The following is a 26,057-nucleotide window of genomic DNA, read 5'->3' as shown; positions in this document are numbered from 1 at the left end:
TTCTGTAGACATGCAGTGGGAGTGGTGCATCATGGTAATACAGATTACATTCCCTGTGAGTGGGTGGTTCTCAGAGTGGAGAATGTAATGTGACTTATGAGTAGGGTGTTTTTATTCTAGTGTTACTTCTCTAAAATAAGTGTGACTAAACCATTAATATAGATATAATAAATAAATTACCAGAAATAAAGCTGTGTTACCTGACCCACTGGTCTCAGTCACTTGACCTGTTGTTTTTCTTAATTTACATTTCTTTAATGTACTACTTTATTGCTAATCCTTTCTTGGTCACTAGAGTAAAACCGTTTTTGGGACTAAATTTAATTAGGCTGGAGATTTTATTCAGCATATAAACTGCCGGCATGAATACTGACAGAAAATGTGGCCAAAAGGGGTATAAGGATATTTAAAGAATGTCAACCCATAAAATTAAAAAACTACAAACTGTACTACACCTTATTTATGAGTAGTTATGACTTTTTTTTCCTGAGAAAAGTCCACAACAGTGCCCAAACATATACAAGGGAGTCGACCGCCGGTCTATGTCTCAATCTGCACTATACAAACGCCAGTGGTCCTAAGCACAAGATTTGTGTAAAATTCAGCATAAATGCAAATACTGTAACATAGCATTTGTTATATTGTATTTAACTTTTACTTTAATTTAAAAAATACATTCTTCATTAATGTATTAATAAATAAATGTTAATGTTACTGGATAAGTAGAATGCCTGATTTTGGCTGTACGTTTACCACATTTTTTTATATAATTTAAAATTTTCCTTCCATTAAACAAGTTCATTAAGCTCCACTAATCCTGTTTAAAAAAACAGTCTAATGACGATTGCAATCATGACTATCTAATGGCTGTAAGCCATCCTCTCGGGTGACCAGAAATGATTAAAGGAAACAGGCAAAGTCAACTCTAGCAGATTAATGTGTTTTCGCTGGTAATTCCAACATGCTTGGATTCCTAAGCATGCACAAACGCCTCATGAACAGCACCTACACAACACCCAGTCGCTTTTGGGAGTTATTTTATGTGCTAACAAAGCCTGATGGTGCAAAACTTTGACAGAAAAGCTAGGATGCCCAGAGCCTTGAATAGACCGAACATACGATGTAACAGTATTTCACAATTTAAAATTAACAGATCATACTTTATTTCACACGTTAGCTCACCTGAGGCATTCCTTATAACATCTTCCGGCTTTAATCCCATCAGTAGATTATACACACTGACAGTCAAATACAGTGATCATATCAAATTGAGTGTATCGTTACACACACTACTCGTATTTATGTCATCATACGGAGGAAGCTATGCGAGGGTAGGCTAAGAGCTGATATGTGGTACTTATGTACTGAATTTGGATCATGATATTATCACTTACTGCAATAATTCGATACGATTATCATTTGGTTATCCTCGTCGCACATACAAGCTGCTGGAGCTTAAGGGGTTAAGAACAGACCACTGGTGAAGAGGTGCAAAGGAAGCAGCTCTTTAAAATCTGTAATGAAAAGGAACGAATATCTGAGATTAAATCAGTGCAGCTGCAAGTTAAAAAAATGTCTTTCATAACTCAAACCTAAATGGCTTGAAGAGTGTTGGAGAGCGCTGGAGCTCCTGGAGGGCTAGTTAAAAGTGGCAGGACAGACAACACATGACACTGCTTCTCATACTTCTCTGTAGAGCTATGGGGGGAGAGAAAAGAGAATGTCTGTTAATGCTTAGGGGAGTGCTCAATCCTACGGATGGTACCTAAAGCTTGCCCAGTGCTGCGTGCCTATCAAAATTCTCCTCATTTTTTCCACATGCACTCTTGTGCAACTCAGCTGACCTCTTACCCGTCTTGCAAGACATGTCATGGTGTCTGGAGCAGCCCAGCCTGAGCTGTTATGGAGAGAACATGAGGCTCAAGGCTAAATCATATCCTCAGTGATTGTTTACATAATAGCGAGTGACCACAGCAAGGAAACATTCATTATCTGACCTTTAAAAACACTCACACTGAGTCATCCTGTAGATGTATATGGTTCGGAAAGTCCAGTCAATACCTGATGCATGTTTCACTTTTGACTCAGGACTCATAAATGTATAATGTTCTTGGCAATCATGTACTTAAGAGGCTGTAATAAAATGGACAGTCTGCTCGGTTTCAGTCTTCTGGGATGCTGCTGTGGATATTACTACCCAGGTATTCCCCTGTAATTAAACAGGATTAAGGGGTTAAGTGGGAACACAAGCTAGAGTGGAAATGCAGGTGAAGTTGTCCCAGCCATCTATCTGCATGAGATCTAGGTTGACCAGGTAATTACCAGGCCGGGAAATCCAGTGGCGTCTAGATAACAGCGGACAAAATGGAACATTTCTGCAATATGACAATATGTCATCGAATTGAGATTAATTTTATCATTATACACAACTTAAACGCGCTTAAAGAAGAAGAATCATTACTGTACTAAATACAGGAGAGTATTTGGATGGTAGCTTAAAAAAAAAGGTCACTGCTGATGTATGTTGTCTGCGATCACTTCTATCGTGTGATCAATATCGTGTCGAGAAAATGTCTTTGAATATCGTGAATTAATTTTTTTCCCATATCGCCCAACCCTAGTTTCCGGTCTAGTCTTGTGAGTGAATACGCCACCAGAGTATTATAGCATTTAGTATGCGCTCCTACAAGGAAGCAGAAACATCTATATGTGTATCTGGTGCACATGAGTGATGCAGTGTGACTAACTGAGCAAATTTTGGGTTCATTTTTTTTTTCACTCAAATTTTCATTTTTTTGTGAGGAAAAAAGTGTCAGAAATGAGGGAGTTGTTGGCAGTTCAACCTGAGGATGTTTTGTTTACTGAAGCCTTCATGGCAAATATATTTTCCCAGTGAAAATACCAAAGAGCTGTATGAGCTGTATGTGTGAATGACGCAAAGCCTGAACATTACCAGGTAAAGTAACCCAGCAATTTCTTGGGTTTCAAGTGTGGGGCGTTATTTGCGGGTGTTGACCGGTTCCAGATCTTGGGGACCTCACCTTCCGGGACAGGTGTTTCTTGCCCCAACACACTCAATCCAAACAAATGACCTACTCATTAAGCCCTTCATGAGGGGAAACAGGTGTGCCCAGACCAGGATAAATTGACCTGAGTTGAGGACTCCTGGTCTAGGGTGCTGAACACAAAGTGAGGACTGAAACTGCATTGCAACTGCATGATTCAGCTGTCGGGATGTAAACAAAGTCATTCAGAGTATCTTGGCATGATACACTTCATAGTAAAAACGCTTTCAGACTCTACTGACGTCTACAACAACAGCATAGTCATTTTATTACCCATTTGAGACATCCGGCGTGTCTAGACCCTCCGAAAGCCCCCATACAGAAAGCTTTAATGGTGTGAAATGGTTTTGCATGTTGATGTTGGTGGACACTATTTGCAATATACTCCATAAATAAAGTGGCCATAGATGAAAAATCCAAGAAAGCATATGATCAATTTGAGCATGATAGGCTTAGTCTAAGTACACCCAGACTGGATGGGTACTGGGTTTTACACGCAATGCTGATAATGACAAAACAGCGATAAATCTAGAGGACACCCTGCACGTACCCATCCACTCTGGGTGTACTTGGACTAAGACTATCATGCTCAAATTGATCATATGCTTTCTTGGATGGTCTCATAATATCTCATATGTTTTTAAATAAGCGTGCTACCATGAGAGATGTGAGTGTGAAGATTTTTCAATTTGGGAAAGACCCCTCTCACACTCACATCTCTATTACAAACATGGTTCTTTATGGAACCAAAAGTGGCTCATCTATGGCCACTTTATTCATAAGAGTATATTGCAAATAGTGTCCACCAACATCTGTAAAACCATTTCACACCATCAAAGCTTGCTGTATGGGGGGCTTTCGGAGGGTCTAGACACGCCGGACGTCCGGCGAGTTTCTCTAGAACAGAGCATTTTGCATAAGACCACTCTGAATGGCTTTGTTTGCATCTTAACCATTAAATAATACTCAGAACTCACACTCTAAGAAAATAAGGTGCCCTCAAAGGCTGGTGCCCTCAAAGGCATGTTTTCAGTAGCTTTAGTTCATACACCTGGACCTCAAAGACCATGTTGTCATTTACACTGATTTGAGGAACTTGTCGCTGCACAGTACCTTTACTTCTGACAGTGCAGCTGAACCCTGTAGCTTCAGCCCACCTGATTCAACTCACGAGCTGGATCAGGTGCGCTGGGGCTGGGGAACATCTAAAAGTGTACGAGGGGAGGGGGAGGGGGAGGGGGGGGTCCTGGAGCAGGAGTAAGGAACGCTGCTCCGGGATAGGATGCTGCCGTGGTCAGTACCTTGATGGTGGAGCATGATCTTGAAGATCTCGTCGAGGTGCGCCAACGACTCTTTGGGGTCCAGGGCAAAGGCAGTGGTCTCGTAGTCGCCGTCCAGTAGGAGGTGGACCCCCTCGGTGGTGAAGTAGCAGTTCCTCTCCTCCTTGTCGTCGTGGTAGATCAGGTGCGCGTCCGTCCAGCCGAAGTGCCTGAACATCGCGGCGAACGTCTCCGCCATTTTCAGGTAGCTGGGCGCGATGCGCGTGAGCAGCGCGTACTCGGGCTGCTTGTGGCTGAAGCCGGACGCCAGGGCACCTGCCGAGACCACGGGGATGTCCCAGTGCGAGGCCACGCGCACCACCGGCGCGGCGGCGTACTCGCACACGGGACCTATGACCAGGTCGGGCCGCTCGTCGCGCGCGGAGTCCACGAGCGCGAACAGAGCCTCCATGCCGCAGTTGGAGTTCTCGTAGCGCAGCGTGAAGTTCACGCCGGCGTAGGGCCCCGCGGAGAGCCGCTGACTCGCGTACTCGAGCGCCGGAGCGACCCGCGAGACCGAGAAAATGTACGTGTTGTTGTGCGGCAGCAGCACGAGCACGTCGATGTTCTCGCGCAGCGCGCTCGCGCGGAAAGGGAGCGCGAGCAGCCACGCGGAGACGCAGAGGGACGCGGCGAAACACAGCATGTTCAGAGACGCTCTCAGACCTCTACCCGGTTTTACTCGTCGTCTGCCTCCCCCCTCTCTGAAGGAGCCCTAGTTCTGTCCCCGGACCCCAACTTGTCTTATTCCAGGGAAAACGTGCAGTAAAGCTACAACCACAGCGTCTCCCTAACTTAATGTCAACAACAACAACAACTCCACTCTGAATGAATGGCGTGTTGGCTGGCTGGTCTTTCTCACGCTACTACTTCACGCCTCCACAGCCCTTCTTCAGCACTTGGTGTGTTAGTCTTCAGTGTCCCCTGTTCCTAACTCCCCCCACACACCCCGTCTCCTCTTTGTATTCCCTCTTGTGTGAGTGTGCTGCTGGTGCTGGTGCTGGTGGTAGTGGTAGTGGACTGTGCTGCCACACATGCTGCAGTCGGCGAGGAATTTTGAAGCATCCTTTTCATTATTATTCCTGCGTCACCGCGGCGAGACCACGCCCCCTCCTTAAAGGAGCAGCTCCAGCCCTGCCAAAGCTTCAGTCTCAGCCTCGCCTGCAGCGCAGCACCACGCTGCAAGAGAAAAAGGGGGGTATGCAGTACTGAAGAGAGAGAGAGAGAGAGAGAGAGAGAGAGCAGAAGTAGGGTTTGACCACCTGCAACAGGTTTAGCATCCATGTAGGTGTGCAATGCCCAACTAATTAGCTGTAGTTTTGGGCAGTTTGGTTTTGCAGAGGTCTAAATGAAAAAAAAAAAAAAAAAAAAAAGAGTAAAAGAGACCTACACGTATAAATATATACGCCATTAATAATACTTAATAATGCAAATCTTCCAGAATTGGAAAAAGTTGTCCATCTATCCAACTGTCTTCTTACTCACTTTGTCCAGGTCAGGGTCACGGTGGGTCTGGAGCCTGCTATTTGAATGGAAGCATTAGGCGCAAGGCAGGAACACCCCCCACCTACGACCTGGACAGGGTGCCAGTCCAGACGTCTTTACATGGTGTGAAAACAACATCAATTAATGGACCAATAGAAATGCACACTTGGAATAAATATTGTGCAATAAATATATGTGCAAAGGTTTTCTGCACCCCTGTTCTCATAATACTTGCATGCCCGGAAATATCAGCCCACGCAAAGCTTATCCATTTTTTTTTTTATTCAACCCCACAAATTAAATGTGGTTTGGTCTGTAAAACGAAAATACACTTCTTCTCATACTTTGGCTTTTTGATAGATTTCTGAAGTGTAAGTGTTTACTGAGAGGAGGTCGGTGATAGTCTAATTCCACTGTTTGTTAGCGATAGTAGCCTAGTATCTGCCATTCTAAACTAAACTAAGTCAACTTTAGATACCAGATATCAAACACATCTTGGCTGATTGTCCATCTGGGGTCGTTGATGAACGATGAATGAACTATTCCTTTAACTGCACCAAGGGCACTTGGAAAACGTACTCCATGGCCAAACAATTCCAGGACATAGTCTGAGTGATGTTAGTGATCCCTGTCCTGGGTCTGTAATGCCACGCACTATGAGTAGTATTCAACTCCTATAAGAAGTAGCATAGAGTTTACACTATGCACTCTAGCAGTTTGCAGTGCTGGTGCAATTTAACAGTACACAGTATGCCATTTTCAGTTTCTCCTGCTTTCAGCACACCTGATGCAACTAATGGCATAATTAGCTAGGCTTCCTGAGGTGAAGTGTGTGTGTTAGAGAAGAGAACACACTACAGCATGCAGGCCAGTGGCACTCCAGGACCAGGTCTGAAAACCATGGCTTTAGGAAATGGACTATGCAAGTGCAAAGACTGCACCAGTCGCATGTATTGTCGCCAGCTTGTGTCTGTTATGGTTCCCGTCTACTGATGAGACAGGAGCTTGGAAATGGTCAAGTGGTAAGACTCTTACACAGTGGCATCTAGTGGAAGCTATACTACAATACACCAGTGATCTGATCATAACGGCACAATCTGGGCCCCGTTTAAAAGGACACTCTGTGACCGGGGAGTTGGGCTCTTCCAACTTTATACGGCCACTGTTGCTTGAGAATACAGTATGTTCTGCCATAGTTGACGTCCAGTCTTGTCCTGAGACAGCATGCAACAGCATTCGGTTTTCCGAACCGAAAGGAAACATGGCAAGGTAGGTTTAGCAAGGCCCATTAGGGTCAGCTGAAAACGGCTCACCCACGCTCTGTGGACAAGGCACAGTATTCCATTCATGTACCTTCTACCAATAGGTGTGCCAAGGTTGGGCAATTGAGCAATTTATCTGCATATAGCGTTCTCAGCCCATTTGTGGTATTTTGAGCTATTATATAATTATGGGTAGGGAAACAGAATCCTTACGCATCGTTTAGTGAACAAGCGCCTTACTTAGTGTTCTCTTCAGCCCGTTAACGTCATTCAACCCAAATTACTCCCCTGGTACAATTAAGTGTTTTGGGATCTAAGTCAACCTTGAATATTAGGCGCATTATTACGTAGGATTCTGTAAGACATGGGTGTAGTTGGGTCTGTTGGGATTAGTACAACCACCGCTTGATGAATTCAGGCACAATTTGGGCTTCTTGGGCATCTAAATAGATTGTATTACACACACTTCTTACAGTCCTCTTGCGAGCCTTCCATCTAATCAGGAGGGGTTGTGCGAGTCTTGCTCTTTTAAATATATTAAAGTGCTCACGTCACTAAAGCCATCCGTCATTGCTGGTGGATGGAGGAGGATGGTTTCCCATCCAAAATGCTAGAATGCATTTGTGTATCTACAAAGAAGATGCCCTATTAGTTACCTTAAAAAAACGATTGAATTATAAGGTTTTTTTTGGGACAGTGGTTATCAAACTGGTTCTCAGAGATCCCCACCATGGTTCTCCTCATTCAATTACCTGCCGTTATACCAGCTTTACTTTGTTTGTCAGATTTTTCCCCAATTTGCCAATGCCAATTAACCCACCCACCCACCCACCCGTAACTTCATCTTGCACTAGCAACGCACCGGACTCCTCCAAAACATGCAAAATCAGCCACCGCCTTTTTTTCAAACTGCTGCCACATTGGCCAGGCAGCCGACCATGCCAGCTATGTCGGCCAACATCGCCAGTTTTGCTCTCTCTGACTCTGGCCCCTGATGGCGAAGTGCCATGGCTTGAGAATTGAACTTGCAACCCCCAGGTCAAGTCAAAGTCAAGTCAAATGTATTTGTATAGCACTTTTTACAACTGTTGTCACAAAGCAGCTTTACATAATTAGTAATTAGTAAAAGACAAAGACAAAAAAGAAATAACATAAGAAGACATGAAGGATCAAAGACCCCCAGTGTGCAAGCCAATGGCGACAGTGGCAAGGAAAATCTCCCTCAGAGCTGGAGGAAGAAACCTTGGGAGGAACCAAGACTCTTCCTCTGGTCAGAGCTATTTAAACATTATTGATAAAAATGACCAAACCAGATACAACAGATAGTTAATAGTGGTGATATCAATAGTGGCAGATAGTCACAGGTCACAGTGGTAGCGTTTTAGACCACTGAGCCCGTACCTATGCCTTTTTTTTAACATGATAAATCACACTGTGTTTTGGTGCAAAGGACAAAAGAGAATTGTGGTAAGGCTAAATTTACAGCGATTCTCAACCTGATCTATTCTGATCATCAGAGATCATCAGAGAGATTTTTATGACACTATCAAGATCAAGCCTAGGCGTTCTTTATTAAGCTATTTGGATATCCACGGTAGGTAAGAAAAGTACAGTGTGCTACAAGAGACATCTGCTGGCCACTTCAGTGAAAAACACACTCTCGCTGTTACCTTCACAAAGGAAGTGTGTTGTTGCCTGTTAAAGGTAATAAAATATAAGCGTGAATACATTCATTCTTCATCTCTTCTTGTCCAGGTCAGGGTCACGGTGGACCTGAAGCCTACTGGGAATCATTGGACACAAGGCAGGAATAACCCCCTAGACAGAGCACCAGTCCATCAAATGGTACCACACACACCAGGAAATGTTAAACTGAGCTACCTTAAAGCACAAAGGCCTGGTTCACAAAAGTTCTCTGATGCTTCCAGCCATCACATGATGCACACGCGATTTAACATAATCAAGCATTGATTAGCCAAGTGACATATTGGCCAATAAGGCCAAATAAAACTGGGCTTCCATAAGAAGAACTTTGGAAATGAGTATACAAACACGTGTAAGTGGTGAAAGCCCTGCATTATTGTTCACAGAGTTGTGAGTCTAATACCTGGGTTTGCTAAACTGCTGCTGCTGGGCCACTCTCTGCTCCAGAGGGGCCGTAGCATGGCTGACCCTGTACTCTGCCAAAAAAAGGTACTTAACATATAAACATGCAGTAGTGTATTGTATTGTGTGCAGTAGTGTTATTTGTAGTTGTTCTATTGATGGCGTGCTGGCCAGAGGCATTTCTGGTACCTCAGTGTTTGGATCACAGGAAAGCAGAAGGAAATACCTTTGCTTGTTGCATCACAGAGATTTGTTAACTACACTAAAAAAAAGAGCCATGTTTGTAATAGGTGCAAATGTGAAGAACTAAGTAAAGGTTCTTTGTACCTTTAAAAGCCACTGACCTGCCACCTCAGCTTCACACCTAGGTCCCTACCTGAATTACACCTACACCTGACACCAGTTAACATTACACACTTATAGTCCGAACAGATTCAATGAAAAGAAGCAGGCCCATTAGATCACGTTTCCTATTCCTGTGCTTATACTACATAATAGAAAGATTAAACCACACTGATCTCAGCCAGTCTCAGGATACCTGTGCGCACTGTAAAATATTTGGGCTCTATAACCTTTAAAGTAAAATTTTAGAAAGTATACAGCAATACAAATTCTTATCAGCATTTTTAGCCTAACCCCTTTAACAAGCTATAGACCGCCTCCAGGCCAAAAGTGTTATTACAAACTTCTATTACCAGAGAATAGCCCCACCAGTTTGTACAGAAGTGCCTGTAGTTGCTGAGTAATACGCCTTAGTGTGGAATAGGCCTTTCTGAGACCATTTTTAAAATGTTGAAATTTTTTTTAAACATCTGTACTCATAGGGGTCATAGTCAGTCATCTCCATCAATAATTTCCAGTTTACTATTTTTAAAGTGATACAGTATAACTAGCACGGTTATTTTCCAGATACATAACATTGTATGCAGCGTGTGTTTTATGCATGAACCAAAAACCTAAACCTAAAATTGTGAAGGACTCCCATGTGCAGCCAAAAAAGCTTTGACCAGTTGAGGCATGGTCTCCACAAGACCTCTGAAGGTATTTTGCCCCAAGACGTCACAGCAGATCCTTTAAGTCCTGTAAATTGAGAGATGGGGCCTCTATGGATCACATCAATGAGCCTAAGGCATCCATGTCACCCACTCTTAAAAACGAAGGTACTTTAAATGGTTCTTTGAGCAAGATAAGGAACCTTATGGCATTGCTCAAAGAACCATGTGAAATATCTTTATTTTTGAGAGTGCCGGTTTACTGGTTGTCATTTCTTTGGGCCACTTTTGATAGGTACTGACCACTGGCTACCCAGGAACACACAGAGTTGTCTAGCCATCACAGTGTGTGTAGAGACTATGGCTTATTAAATATGTTTAATAGTTTTGTTTTTTGTTTAAGTTTAAAAGAAATTGTAGAAAAATGCAGCTTAAGTTTATTTCAAGTAGATGATTCGATTGTAGGATTTGATGAATTTCCTTTGTTATAGAATGATGAATTCTTGAATTATGTTCTCCAGCATTAAAACAGGTTTATACATAAACAACTTCTTGCATCAATGAGGGCAATTAAGTGTGCTGCATTGAACATTTACACAATGTCTCATCTATTATCGTGTGCTTAATTTACCTCTTATTAAGGTGGGTTGACTAATGCCCTCGGACAAAACCTGTTTCCATTTCTGCTAGGTGATCAATATCCCTGATCAATATTGATTTCTTCATCTACTGTCCTTTTTCCTCCCTCCATCAATTGCTCTTCCCTCAGCTGAGCCGTTTATCTCCTGACCTGAGTGAAGATGCTGATATCCTCATCCAGCATCATTGTAGGCGCAGTTGTGTGTTTTAGGAGCTGTGTTTGGTTAAGCTGCTTCGAGTAAAGGTCTATGTGAAAACGCCAGTAGTGAGTACACGCGGCTAATCTGCAAATCTTTGCTAGAAATGAGTTCTACAATTGCCAGTCTAGAGTGCCTGCTGTTTATGAATCACTTACCTCATTGGTGGAGTTCATTGGAACAGACTGGAGAACCAACATACACATGTGAATCAAGTTGTTTATCAACTCTTCATCTCATCTCATCATTTACAAGCATTGTTCTTTAAACAGCCTGTTTAAACTTATGGGATAAAGATAGTGAGAAAATGGTTATTGGTGATTATTTTTGGAGTATAAAGCCACATGAAGGTCATAAATGGACAAAATGGAAAAAATGGGAAAAAAAGAAAAAAAAAAGTAAAATACAAGAAAAATATAGGACACAGGGCCTTTAAAGAACTAACCATTGAACGATTCTTTAGAGAACCAAGTTTTAAGGTTCTGCTATTGAAATTACTCTAAACAGATTTGAATTTCACTTGCAAAAACCAAACTGCATTGTGGAAACATAGAGCTTAACTGTACAAAGTGTGTCTAGTTTAATAACACAGTGGGCCTTTAATGATGCATTATAATAAATCATTAACAGTCCACCATTTGAGCAGTCAATTGCTAGAAATCTGCAGCAGACTCTTTTTCCTAGTGCACATTCCCAGTCATTCACAGTTAATTATTGTACTCTTTAACCGTTTTTAAGCAGCGCTTTATTTAATAAATGATTACACCTTATTAAAATAACAGATTCATCCAATTTCACAGCACATTACTGTAAACAAGGACACTCGTAGAAAATGGACAGTGATGAATGTGAAAAGGGCAATGAAAATACAGTAAAACCACAAAAGTAAAATGTGTTACAATAACAGAATTAATGTACCCCAGTTCTAATCATTTCCGAATCCCACCCCAGTAGCTAAGGCTCCCACTATTACAGAGATAATGGTACTTTCTTGATGCTCCAAGTTGTACTAGTCCGAAACAGACTCAGCGAATCAGCCATAACATTAAAACTAGCATGTGAAGTATATGGCATTGATTATCTGGTTACAGTGGCACCTGTTAAGGACTGGGTATTACAATATGGCATTGAAAGCCATTGGGTTTCATTAAATTGAACCAAGGCCTAAGTTAACAGATAAAGTGAACAACATCGACTTCATTGAAAAACGTTGAGCTGATGCTGTGATTTTTACATGTTTAGGCATAAGGGAAAGTTAACAGTTCAGAAATGGTGTACTACAAGAGGTCACATATGGTGTGTTCTTGGCTCTGAGATGCTGAAATTCCATTCTCGGAAAAGCACTGAGTATGTGTTAATCATTACGTCTTGATGAATAAACCCTGTATTGCTGTGTCATGTACAAAAAAGATTTATTATTTCTTTTAAGAGATGACATGCTGCACTAAGTGCTCAACAGTGGAAATCACTTTGGCGTCATGGAAAATGACTGAGTCAGATCTTCTGATCAGACGTTGAAGTCATTTATCTCCTCCCCTTGAGATACACTTACCTGAAGCTGATCTATCGGGTTGTGTATTAGTCTGATTAAATTTTGTCCTTTCCAGCGCCCACCGTGTGCCAAGTAGGGTCGCCCTAGTCTAAGCTCTTCAAGGACATACTTGAAATATTTATACTGGATCTAAAAAAAAAAAAAGAGTGTGTTTAATAAATGAGATTGACCCCTAAACCTGCAGGTTTTTTTCAGTTATTAATCAAGGTTATGTGGTTATGAGGTTATGAGAGTGAGCAGATGGTGTGGGTGGATGTATGGGTGTTGATGAGAGTTTTAGGAGGAATTTCAATCAGATTGATTGACCACCACTAAAACAGCACAATTTCAAAGCAAGTAAATAACTCATAGTAAGAGTTTATCAGACTAAATTACCAGACTTTATTTCTGTCTTATGTTGGAAAGCCCAGATGGGTCAAACAACATACAACTGTGTTGCCAGTCGCCTTTCTGCCTGCTACAAATAACCCCACCTATGGGGTAAGGTTTTGCGTCTGCGTTCACTCCACCTTTGGCTACGTTGTTCCCAAACTGTAGGTGCAAATGTTAACTGTGTGTGGGTTGCCTGCATAAAGTTTGATTATCAAGCTTTCTCAAATACTTTTTAAATGTCATGCATTTTACAATTCTACCACACTTTGTATAGGATTACGGTCACCCATCATTCTGCAGTCCATGTTATGTCCATATCTGGCCCTCTGGGTCCAAAAAAGGGGACATGTTGGGTGTTTGTGGAGCTAATAGGTAAGATGTTACCTACCTACAATCTAGAGCCTCACAAGCAGCTGACATGTTCACCGGAGCTCTGGGTTATTGATGACAGGGTTGTGGGTTCGATACCCGGGCTCAGCAAGCTGCCACTGTTGGGGCTTTGAGCAAGGCCCTTAACCCTCTCTGTCCTCCCTGGACGCTGGAGTTGGCTGCCCACCACTCTGTGTGTGTGTGAGAGATTACTGCCCCTAGTTTACTAGTGTGTGTGTGTATGTGTTCACTACCACGGATGGACACTTTTCACTGTACGTAGTTCTGTGTCAAATACGTGTCCCTAAACAGAGCAGAGGTGTGGATGTTTGAGTAAGGTGTTTTTAATTTCGTGCATCCTATGGAAGTCTTCACATCTTCCAATTTCATATTATACTACTCACTGTATGTTTATCTCACTGTGGTTGTAAAAGAACTATATTCACTGACAAGGTAGAGTAATACTACAGGCTAATGCACAAACATGACATTACGCAGTGTTAGGCAGTTCTGGTGAGAGGTCTCATGCAGCTCCACCAAAGGTAAACAGTGGGGTAGTCGTGTTCCGGCCTGGAGTGGCAATGACAGAGACAGCATTCTCCCTGTTACAAGTCTATGATCAGCGTACCATCAGAAAGATTATGAAGGTCAAATTGCTACACAATGTGCTGAGCAGACCCAGCTGATCGAAATGGCAAGGGGAGGATATCTAAGTGACTTTAAAGGAGGATTCATTATTGGGGCAGTCTCAAAGACTGTGCAACTGCCTAGTGTTTCTATAATGACATTTGCATATCAGCAAACAAGGGTGTTGGAAAGTGCATATTCATTGAGCATGAAGCTTGTGCATTAGAGCAGTATGGGAAAAACTGAAGAGCAGCTGTTAGATGTCAGATGACTCAAAATGAATGTCAAAGCACGACATGGTCAGACTGTATGAGGTGAGGACAGTCCGTCCACAACTACACAGAGAGGGGCATCGCTATAAAAAAAGAATGCACATCGGAGAGTTCTGTAGAGGCACTGCCCTACAGCCACGTCTTCCTCCCCATACTCTGCATAAGTGGGTGAGTGCATGTGTGGCGTACACCAGGAGCAACTGTACAGGCATGAATGTCTGACCTGGGTCCAGTTGCTCTGTTATGCTGCAGGGGGGCATTTTGCTGGCATGGTTTAGGATCACATGTCCAATTAGAAGGAAGTATCACTTCAAATCAGCACAAATCAGTTATACTGACTGATCACTTTTGTTCTATGATGTAACATTTCTGTCCTGATGGGATGGGTCTCTTATTATTAGGATTATTAGTTATATTTATGACCCCAGGTCTTAAACCCACAGCCCTGTGATCAACAACCCCACACTTTTATTACTGAGCCACTATTCTTATTCTCTTACTGTAAGAAAGAGAGAGAGTCTGGGCAGTCATTTATAGGCATTTTTTAATGAAGTATTTCAGAAGGTTATTCATGTATTATTTTTATTATTTAATTAAGCTATTTTTTCTGATGTATTCAGTATTATGTGATTAATTGTAATCAATTGGTAATTAACAGACTACTCCCTATTTGTTGGATTGAGCCAGTCTGTGTTCTTTTGTAAACAGTTATAGTTATTGTAAACTTCCTTAATAGGAGTTTGTGTTTAATGTTTTAGGGCTGATCTTTCATCCCTCTGTGAAATAGGAAGAGACTGTATTTAATGCTAATGAACAGTAGATGGCGCTCTTTGAGCATTCAGGTAAAACTCAGTGTGCCTTGGCCGTTGGCTCTTGACTACTGTATTAATGTTAGGCTCTCATTTCCATTATATGAATATTAAGTATGCCTTTCTCTTAAGATGAATATTGTCCTGTATATTAGGTTACTAATATTAATGCCGCCACATGTTCATCATTTCACACTGTGGAAGCAGATTTCTGCTGATCACACATCACCTATTGATCACTGGTCACTATAACCTAATCAAGGCGTGAAGACCTCAAGACCTTTACCCTGCCACTATATCTGTGTGTCAAATGCATGGAAATAAATTGGATCGCTTTGGGAGTGACACTGAGTCAAAATTAAATAAACAAAAAGCCTCATTTTAATGAACAAATAATGAAATGATCTGTGTATGCAGTAAAATCCACAATTTTAATTTAACATGCTGATAATTTCTTGTTGTACTTAGTTATCGCCTGTTCATCTATTCAATTTACAGATAGTTATGGGTGTTATGGGTGATATACATCCATTCATAAAGCACTGGAATATCTTACGTTTGTGTAAACACATTATACCGACAGACAACGTAGCTCTGAATGCATTTTCCAAGTAACCTCTTTTATATTCCCTTGCCTTTATATCTACTCTGCAATCCAAGTGTAATACGAAAACACTGCTCCGAGGAGCCGGGCTACAGAATGCTCCCCACCCTATCTGACTATCTGATCTCTGTAATGGTGATTAATTTGCCTTGCTAAATTACACGAGGCCACTGAAGGCCTGTGAAATGGCTTTATAATTACAAATCTCAAGTAACTGAAAGGCACATGTGCGATTATACGTTCTGCGGATAGTAGGGTGTATTTATAGACAGCCAGCACTCATTGTGATTTCATATTTCAGCCAGCTGTTTAGGGCCCATTTTCCAGTGGAGAACCTGCTGATGCTTCCACAGATTCAGAGGAACTGTTGTATGTATATGTATATACAGTATATATATATATATATACACAGTATATATATATAAACACAGGTAATCCTAAAGATTATACGCCAAGTTTTAACCAAAGTTTAAACTAAGAGGTTTTGCTCACTAGCCTACATAAGGTCAAAGGCAATGGCAAAACCTTTTAGCTACTAAAACAATAAGGCAAACACAGTGGAAGGAGGCTTAGACTTAGGCTTTTACTGTAGCTCAGCACTGATCTCTAGATCTCTAGATCTGCTGTGTGCCGTTTCCAAACGGTCAGGTGTAAGAGCATCAGTTAACCAGTCGCTGTCTGGTCGTTGAATGTTGAGCTGGGTGGTGGTGGTGCTGTTTTTTTTTTTTTTTTTTCTTTCTTTCTTTCTTTCTTCTGAGTGACTGAGACCCTGCCCTCATTGTTTATCGCCCCATTGACGTGCTAGAAGCGAATGGGAGCAGGAGGGCTTGTCTCTTGCCTCCAGAGGTCATTCCGCCCACAGCTGCCACTTGTTGCCAAAAAAAACCCCTCAGCACCCGTGGACTCGCCGCGCAACCAGAGATCTGTCTATCTAGCTGCCTGCCTACCTATAACCATATATTTATACACTTTTCTATCATTTACCCGCGATCGCCACACCTCGATGTTGAGACAGGAACAGGCGCTCTCTGACTTTGTCTGAAGAAGGGATCCTTTTAAACAGATTAATTGCCTTTGACGGGAGAAGCATGGTGGACAACGCGAGCATAGCAACTAAATCTGCGCTGGTAAGCGTCCGATGTTTCTAACATACCTATATTCTTACATAGGATATCAAATAAAGTCTAAACGCTTTTTGAGGATGTTTACGTCGTCTTTAGGGCTGGGGCTTTTCGACAGTAAGGTGGGCTACTGTACTGTTTACGGGCGATATTGCGATATTGCTCCATTTCCCAGTCATATATACACTTTTGCCATTTATTTGAATAACTTAGCTTAATATTTGGCCAAATTTCAGTGCGTTAGCTTTAGCACACAATGTTAACGAGGCTTTTAACGCACTTCTGCCGGCTGGTCGTGTTTTCGCCAACAGTTTGCACACTTTTCTAAACCCATTCGTAGGTTTTGGCAATTTTCTTGAAGAATATGTCTTATAAATGATGATTTCCCACCGAAAAACGAGCCGTTTGGCCGGTTTAGCGCTTTTCCCCCGCTCCCTAAACTAGCGCAGTAACTCTGGAGCAGATACGCCAGTCAGACTTCAGCAACTTCTGTAGATACCTGCCTATCTCATCTTTGCTGGTGTGTTCAGCAGCATTTAGCTTTTTTTTTAAATAATAATACTGAAAAAAATGAGTGTTTCCTCTCTTTTACCGCAGCAAGCGACGTTTTCGTCGGCTAGCAGCCTCCCCCTGCTCGTCCCTTCCTCGGCCGCCTCTCACGTCCACTTTCCCGGCGCGTCGCCTCAGCAGCAGCAGCCCCACAGCGGCGGCGCTGGTGGTATGAAGCTGGAGGCGGTCATGGAGAACCTGCAGCGGCAGCAGGCTGCCCGCCTAGCCCTGGAGGAGAAGCTCCGGCAGGCCGAGCGAGACGGCGACTTCAGGGCGGCCGTCGAGACTCACATGCAACAGCAGGCTCTCGCCTTCCGCCGCTACCACGCGTCCGTCCGCGGAGCGCTGGCCGGAGCGGGGGCGCCCGGCTCTGTGGAGAGACACCGCGGTGGAGTGGGCGGCGGAGGGCAGCTCGATCTCCGGCGTCCCCCGCAGCGCTCCGACACGGACGAGGAGCAGGACGCGGAGGAGCTGGAGGAGCAGGAAAACGGCGGCGGCGAAGACGACGACGACGACGAGCTGGGTGAAGGCGACAGCCTGAACGAAGGCGGCTTGGAAGAGGAGATGGAGGGTGTCGAAGGAGTCCTGGGGCATTACCCGCCTCGCCATCCCCTCCACTCCCCGAACAGCGCTCTGTCCCTGGCAAGAGTGCAGCAGCCCCAGTACGTGCCGGCGCCGAGACAGCCCGGGTCACCGAGCGGCCTGGCGGCTCACACACACCCGCAGCAGCACGAGTGGACTTACGAGGAGCAGTTCAAGCAGGTAAGAGTGCAACCAGCATGAGCCTGAAGTACAGAAAGTAGGGTAGAGACACTCTGGCTGAGTAACCATCAGAATTCACTTTGGGATACTAATAATACTGGTAAACAGGGTGGATTCAGGTATTATAGCATATCTGAAGACAAAACACCGGAAGCAGACTGAATTTCATTGCTAAAACATGATCAGTGGAGACATGCTGCCATCCCATATTTCATCCACTTTGATTGAAACAAGAACCATCAAAAACAGTCTGGGTTCAGATATTAGAGAGGAGAGTTTTGAAATGTGCCTATTCCAATTTCAGCTTATGTACGTTAGCGTTTACTTGCAAAAAAAAAAAAAAAGACATAGTGCTGATTATGTAATCTATAGTCCAAATAATTAGAAATACTGCCTTCATTCACTTATATATCAAATAGAAATGCAGCGCACTATATGATAGGAGACACTAGGAACATGTTTATTGCAATTTCAGCTCATGTTTATCGTGTATGCATTATAAGTGAGCAGGAATAAACACTGTTAATAGGCTTAATTACATTAAAAGAGAACGTTACCTTCCTCTAAACGCCTTGCTGAAAGGGGTGGCAAAGTCAGACATACTATCTTCATCCACTCCTACAGAGAGAGGTAGGGTGGATTCAGGTATTATGGGACTGGTGATCTGGTAACAGGAGACACTTTATAACATTGCTCTGGGGTCAGTGCACTTTTGGGCATTTTTAGTATTGGTTTTGGGGTCTTCTTTATGTGTCAAGGTTCCTTACACATAAACTTACAGAGTGCTCCGGCAGCAAAGAATGTCAGTGCTACTGAGATAAATGTAAAATGAGGCTGTCTTTTTAATCCAGCACATTAAAAAAAGCTCTGGATTATTTCTTTAAAATACACTTTATTTGTTCTACACGCAAGAAGAAATTGATTTGGAAAGGAAATAATTAGTATATATATATATATATATATATATATATATATATATATATATATATATATATATATATTGTTTCCCATGTTATCTAATACACTGTCCCGTAATACATACTCTAGCCAAAGTTCTGAGACTGCCTAAGTACGACAGACTGTAGACCTCATTCCTCTTACTGGCTGAGCTAAAGTCAGCGCATCATGAACTTTTCCTTTGCTGTATGTTCCTGGAAGGTCTCAGCATCTTTCCCCTTCCTGTCACCAATTCAGTCATTTCAGATCAGCTCACGGATCCTTGGGTTGTTTCAGAATGTAGTCGCATAAAAATGTAAATCCAACAGCCAACTCACAAAGCGTTTGGGCAGTGTTTTCAGAACTGAGCTCATTTCCATTCAGTCAGATTGAATTAAATAAACTTCTATGCAGAATTTAGTCTCTGAGGAAATGTCGGCATGAGAGAAGTGGGTTATTTGTTATGTACTGCATGTATGTATGTATGTAATGGCATGGCAGAGTTATGCACTTCGATAGTGTTGGCATAGTGCTCCTGTAATCTCCCCCAGAAGATAGCTCAAGTGTATTCTCTGAGGATAATTTAGATTGATATAATGAGGGCTGAGCTCTTAAGCTAACAGAAATCTATATAGAGTAGGCCTGGATGGACTTTTCATTTTTTATTTATGATAGATCATTCAGAGCCATGGCTAAATGAGATATGTACATTAGGGGGCTGCATTAGTGTATGTGCTGGTGTAATTTAAGGCGTAGAAATGCGATTCAAACAAGAGCTCAAGCCTTAATTGAGGGTCATAAAATGGAACATGGCGATATAAGAGCCCTCTCTTCTCATTCGCACATGAAACCAGCTTTCAGTGGGAAAAAAACAAAACAAAAACCCAAAGGGTCGAGGCTATGGCATGAGGTTTAATCTAAAATAATAAATAAACAAAACAAATAAAACAATAAACAAAATAATAACGGGTGAGGAAGTTTATGTTACGTGATTTTAAGAGTGCAGATTTCTGATCGAAAAGAAGCAGCGCTGTCAACACATGCAGCAACTCCGAAGTATTGTTGTCGAACTGAAGTCGAAGGCATGCGCTTTGTAATCAGTCGTAAGATATTTCCACAAATCAAGTCACACGCAGGAACAATGAAAGGATGCCGGTGGCATTTGGCAGACTGACTGGAGCCAGTATACTGCCTGTTTTTGACATTGCAAAAGAAAACCACATTTAAAGGCAATAAATGCCTCTCTGAAATAAGAACAAGATGTGGCTTTGGGGGTGGGGGTGTATGGGGGGGTGGGGGGATGCAGTGCATCTGACATTGTGTTGCGCTTATGACAGTAAATAATGGCAGTCTGTTTAACTTTCATAGATCAATACACATATGGCTGATGAATCAATTCAATTGAATCAGGGGTGATTCTGGTGAAATTTATATATACGCATTGCCTACGGATACACTGTAGAACGTTACTGTATTTACGTTTATTTGCCATTACTTTACTCAGTAGCTACAGTGGATTGTTACTGATATGTTGGTTAAAAGAACACAGGTTTGGGTGCTGACTTCTGTGTGAACTCTGGTGACTGTATGGCTGTGTTGTGCTCCACCAGCCTGCATGTAGTGCTATGTTTCAATAGATGGCAATTAATTTTTTTTTTTTTTTATCAATTTGCATTATTATTGGTCTGTCCATCATGAAATTTGACATAATGTAAAGAAAATACTGCTAGATTATAACATATATGTATAATATATATATACCTTTATTATATATGTCTAATATATATATATACCTTTACCTTAAAGAATGACAGAGCAAGTGCAAGGAAAGGACAGGCAGGGAAGGGAAAAGTGGAAGCGCTCGCCATATGATCGCTTGTTGCTAAGGCAAAAGCGAGGCAAGGGAGAAAAAAAAAAAGTCAAAAAGTTGCGTAGAGTTTTGGCAAGAGTGCAGAAAACTAGACCTGGTGGCATTCCAGTCTGGCTCCCACCCAAAAACGCTGGGATCTCCCTCTCTGGCAAGCGCGCGTGTGTGTCGGCTCACGGCCAAGGCATTACGAAACACGAGCAAACTGCATACTTCAACACAATCCAGCCATACAAACGTGCATGCCTGTGTCCACAAAGAGGAGTGCGTAGTGTAGACGTCCATGCCTGCCTGCCTGCTCGCTCAATCCGACACCCTTTCACCTACAGTCACGCGGACTTTTTCAGGACAGTGAACGAATGATCAACACAACTATGGCCAATTATACATGCAGTGAAAGGCACAGTTGTGTTGATTTGTTTGTTTTTCATTTGTTTCTGATCTGTTTAATACTAATTCCAATCTTTCTGTTAAAGATAAATCCGAAAATCTGCGTGCTGTTTTTTTTTTTTTTTTCCCTCCATGTACCGAAAACGCTTGATTGCTCTGTCCAGCCTGAACTCTGGACTGGGGGGGGGGCTTGTGTTTGATCTCTCTGATGCCCTTGTCGTCCCAATGCCATGTTTTGCAAACATGAAAAACTCACAGAATGGCTTTTTTCCCCCCCATAACAAGCCTTACTCACTAGGCCATAGAGGGGGCTGGGAGGCGATGGAGGGGGTGGAGGGAAAGGCAGCAGTGGTGTATGGTTTCACTACAGAAGCCTGCAGAGAGGAGGTTTGTGTTTCCCTCTTTTGTTTGCTTTGGCAGATCTGGGCTAATGGCTGGCTTCTTGACTCTGAAAGTGTTAACTCTAAAATCGGAGCAGTATTTAGGATCGGATTAGTGCGGGCATGTTTGTTTTCGTTCGTTCGTTTTTTACCAGAATAAATTAATTAAATTATTCAAATTATTAAATTAAACATTATATATATGCAATACTACAATATCTTCTACACATATGTCTCATTGAGCTTGTGAGTCAGTAATCAGTAGTGGCTTTGGTTTGGTTTGTATGACTAATAATAGTGCATAATACTTGTAACAGAAATCTTTTTCTTGGTATATCTTCTAACGTTTAATTACCGCAGCTTTAAATGAGCGTTTTTATATATCTCAACACCTCATGCTCAGATTCGAACATGTCAAAACCAGATTACTCAATATAGAAGTAGTCAGCAGTGACCTAATTCATATGGTGAGGAACTGGAGGTAAAGCTAAACATCTCTTGGACCATAAAGGAAATGAGGCAATTGTGAAATCACTGAAAGGAAGACAAAGTTCCTCCTTAGCCAGGAAGACGAAATAGCCGATGTGATTAAATAGGCATGGTTTATTACTTCTTTGTTTTGATGGCACCTTAACAATTTCAAAAATGTTAGAGCGTGAACTCGAGAAAGACGTTCTGTGCAGCCCGAGACCAGTCATAACACACCCTACTTTAACAAGCATATCATTGGTTGCACGTCCAGAGAGTTTCCCAAAGCTTCCTATAGCTCATAATTAATGTAGTCCTCTTTACTGATGCATAGCAATAGCGCGAATGCAGCTTAACTCATTGAAGTCTATTTGTCTTGGTAGAATGTCTAAACATATAACAGAAGCACAATTGCGTCTTTATTGTTGGATGCACTGCACTAGTTTTTGAGCAAGCGTTCACACAGATGCAGAAGGCAATTCACATGGCTATGGAAATGTTTTAGAATAACAGTAAGAGGCAATTGAAGTGTAAAAGACAGTCCTGTTAAAAAACTGAAAATGCAATTTATGAACCAAGGAAAATATATGGAATTGCCCACATGTTTTGCCTTGACAACAAAGGGTTAAAAAAAACCCACTCTCATAAAAACACCCGTCCGCTCTGTTTATACGCACGAATATCTTCATAAAACTCCTTGCCACCTCTCATTGACTTAGACACAAGCAGACACTTGCACACACAGACCTCAGTGTCAATACAAGAAATTCTTTCCTTTTTTTATGGCGCCCCCTCCACCTCTCTGGTAGCCCCTTCAGCTTGATTACCGAGCTTAGGCCGTACCTTTCGAGTCCGGAGATCCATTAAGTCACTCAGCATGCAGCCCCTGTCAAGCTGAAACACATGCATGGAGCAAAACCTTCCATATGGCAATGTGATTTTTTCTTCTTCTTCTTTTTTTTTTTTTTAACCAAGCAGCGGTAGTGCTAACGTCCTGTGGAATGAGCCAACGCAGGCTCGCCCGACAGCTGTGGCCTCTCGCTTTTGAATATGTGCCATCACTGGAAATATTTAATAGCATTCTTGTAGTGCCCACCATTCAACATGGCTTTTTATAAATAAAAGGTTGCTGCAGAAATGGTCATAAGCTGGCTGTAAAACAGAACCTATGTGGTGGTCAAATGTAGCCTCCTGTGACCAGCCCTTAACCTTAACTGTTGTGAGAAAACCTCTCTCTGATCTGCAGGGAAAGCTGTGTTTACAAACACTAAACGAGAAGAGGCTGGTAGCTGGGTAACCAGTCATAGTGTGCTGTTTTAAAGCTGTGTTTGTCAAAGCCTTGCTCTTCACTCAAGTTCTGTCAGTGAAAGTATGCATGGAACTTTTTTTGCCATAACTCAAGCAAGAAGTGCCAATAAAATGCCTACAGGGATACAATCTACCATTAAAGCTCTCGTGTTTTTGTCAGCGAAAGGGCTCTTTATTCATGAAAACATGGGCAGGCCGGCTTGTTTGAGCAGCCTTCCTAAGAATGTTCAGTTTTATTTGTGCTAGCCCAGTATTTCTGCAGCTTTTTGAGGAATTCCTGCAGGGTTCTTAAAGAACCCTAGGCCTCAACCCTCAGTCTTCTTAACTTTTAAAGGTTAAAGGTGTGTATGACAGACGACAAATCGTTCATTCATTGTTTAAGAACTTTGACTCAACAATCTAATTTCTTGCATGGTTTTTTTTTTTAAGTTATCCATTTCTAATTCTACCCAATTTTCTACCTAATTTGGAGGCCCAAATATCCAATCCCTGTTCATCACTAGATTGTGTGCCCCTTACACTAGGAGTTGCAACTGCTGTGTTGTGCTGACACAACAGCTAACAGACGCCTGTCCTGACCAGCATCATGCTAGGAGTGATGTGGGGAGGAAGTGCCATCAACCCACCCATTAGAGAGCAAATTGACGCCTGCTGCTGATGGAAAGCAGCATCACCCGGGATTTGAAACAGCGATCCTTGGATCATGGTGGCAACGCCTTAGTCCCCTGGACCTCCCGCCCAAATTCTGCCAGAAAATAAAAGCTTGAAACCGCCTGTTACTGAGAGGGCTGTTAATGAATCCGTGGCTACTCCCACTGTCAATCACCGTGTGGTCTGCAACACCCACACACTCGAAATAGTGTTTTTTTGCTTTTAACTTCATTTGCGTTCGAATTTCGAATGGAATTGATCTCCAAGTCAGTAACATTTGCAAGCTGACCACTACTTTTTTTTTTCATTCAGCGTAATTACAGTATTTCTGACTGCGGTTTGGTGGTTCCGACTCTCGCAGGAGACCTTTTCTGGCCTTCGGTGGTCTATAGGATAGAAATCCACATGCTCATCACATGAAGATTAGGTGTGTACCACATATAAGCACTGTAATTACAGCTGACAGAAAGTGATGGAAAGCCACAGTGGAGAATCAGTAAAAAAGTAGGCTAACTTTCATCAAACCAAAAAAGGCTAACCATAGGCATAAAACAGCACCACCAGTCCAGTACGCTGTAAAACACTGCCCTTAGTGTAAAGTAAATAACACAGACATGACATTTGAGGTTGTATGATCTAAAACCTGGTGTACTAAATTCAGTGTTCTTTATTCTGTGTGTTATATGCTCGTTTTTTAGATTCAGGTCTTGGAAAGGGAGCCCCTCAAAAAAAAAAGTTTCGGCATTACAGAACAGTGCTGCATTGTTTACCGTTTTGAACGCTAGCATATGTTGCCACACTTCCTTAGAGCACCAGTGTGTTTTGAAGCACCACGCACTGTAACCCTTTCCGTCATTCCCATGTGTAGTTAATGGTCACCGATGCTTTTTTTAACACGTCTCCAGATTTCTACCCTTAGTCTGGGAGGAAGGTGTGATTCTGAACAGCTCATATGCCACATGGCATCATTAGCCGGAGTTTAACAGAGTGAGACCCTGCATGGTTTCCTCTAACCCGGTGTTGAGATTATAGAGTTGTTACTGTGAATCGTGGGTTCCGTAGTATGATAGTCTATTTGCCTTGAGCAATTCTGCAGTGGATGCATGGCATATAAGTGCTGCACAAATACAGTGCTGAAGAAGCCATGCTTTGTACATACATTTGTCTCTATCGGTTGCTGTATATATATCATCGGAAAAAGTCTGCCTCAGCTGGTTTTATAATAAACTTGAGCATAGTCAGGGTGCCTAGATAGCACATTGCAGTCTGCAAATGAATAAAATCCAGGCTAAGCAATACGTCTAGAAATAAGCTCTCAGACTGCTCTTGTTAGCTGACCTTTGACTGTATTTACATAGCATGGCCATGTTACAGTTATAGCTCAGCAGGTTTTACAGTGAGGTAACACCACAAGGCAAGGTTTTACACCATCATAGTAGGACATCCAAGATTATAGTCTAGCTCATGGTCCACACAATGCACTTTCATACAATTTCAAAGGTATATGGCCTTTGAATAGACATACAATTTTCTATTTGATATTCAGACCTACTGTACTTTACTGTCAGCAGCAGTAGTACTAATGTAATATGTTGTTAGAGGCAGTCCTTTTTACTTGATCCAGATGTTAGTCTCTGGATTTAAGAGAATCAGCGCTGAAAGCCCAATTTCCAAAGGTAAAAGTGAATTGATTTTAAGGTGGCAAGGACAAAGCCTGACTGCAGGGCCGCTGGGTGTGCGCTGCGGTCAGGACAGCGGAGCACAGGAGTAGGCAGCTGAGGCCGCATGTCATCGGTCTCGCTCCATATGGCCTTGCATGTCAGCATTCATTAAGGACAGGAGTGGTAACGTAAGATCGGCAGGAATCAAGCATTGAGTGTCTTAGGCTCAGGGCCAGCATCAGATATTCACGTTTCCAGGATTAGCTTCTTCTTTACAGCCCCAGCACACGCTCA

General features: G+C 42.4%; 2 protein-coding genes across 3 annotated transcripts in view; one reads left to right on the top strand and one right to left on the bottom strand.

The window, feature by feature from the left end:
* npr3 (natriuretic peptide receptor 3) overlaps positions 1-5,409 on the bottom strand; it is a 30,946-nt gene extending 25,537 nt beyond the window's left edge. For both annotated transcript variants that reach the window (XM_072664625.1, XM_072664626.1), the window contains exon 1: positions 4,367-5,409. In XM_072664625.1, the coding sequence (XP_072520726.1) occupies positions 4,367-5,030 (664 nt within the window). In that variant the 5' untranslated portion in view covers positions 5,031-5,409. The remainder of the gene's footprint in view (positions 1-4,366) is intronic.
* Positions 5,410-16,719: 11,310 nt separating this feature from the next.
* Positions 16,720-26,057, top strand: part of arid3c (AT rich interactive domain 3C (BRIGHT-like)) — a 70,736-nt gene continuing 61,398 nt past the window's right edge. Inside the window, exons 1-2 of the mRNA XM_072664805.1 lie at positions 16,720-16,797; positions 17,389-18,102. Coding sequence (XP_072520906.1) covers positions 16,759-16,797; positions 17,389-18,102 — 753 coding nt within the window. The 5' untranslated portion in view covers positions 16,720-16,758. The remainder of the gene's footprint in view (positions 16,798-17,388; positions 18,103-26,057) is intronic.

This window comes from Salminus brasiliensis, chromosome 20 (assembly GCF_030463535.1).
Source record: "Salminus brasiliensis chromosome 20, fSalBra1.hap2, whole genome shotgun sequence".
Lineage (NCBI taxonomy): Eukaryota > Metazoa > Chordata > Actinopteri > Characiformes > Bryconidae > Salminus > Salminus brasiliensis.
Note: the sequence above shows the minus strand (reverse complement) of the source record. Positions and strands in the feature narration are given on the sequence as shown.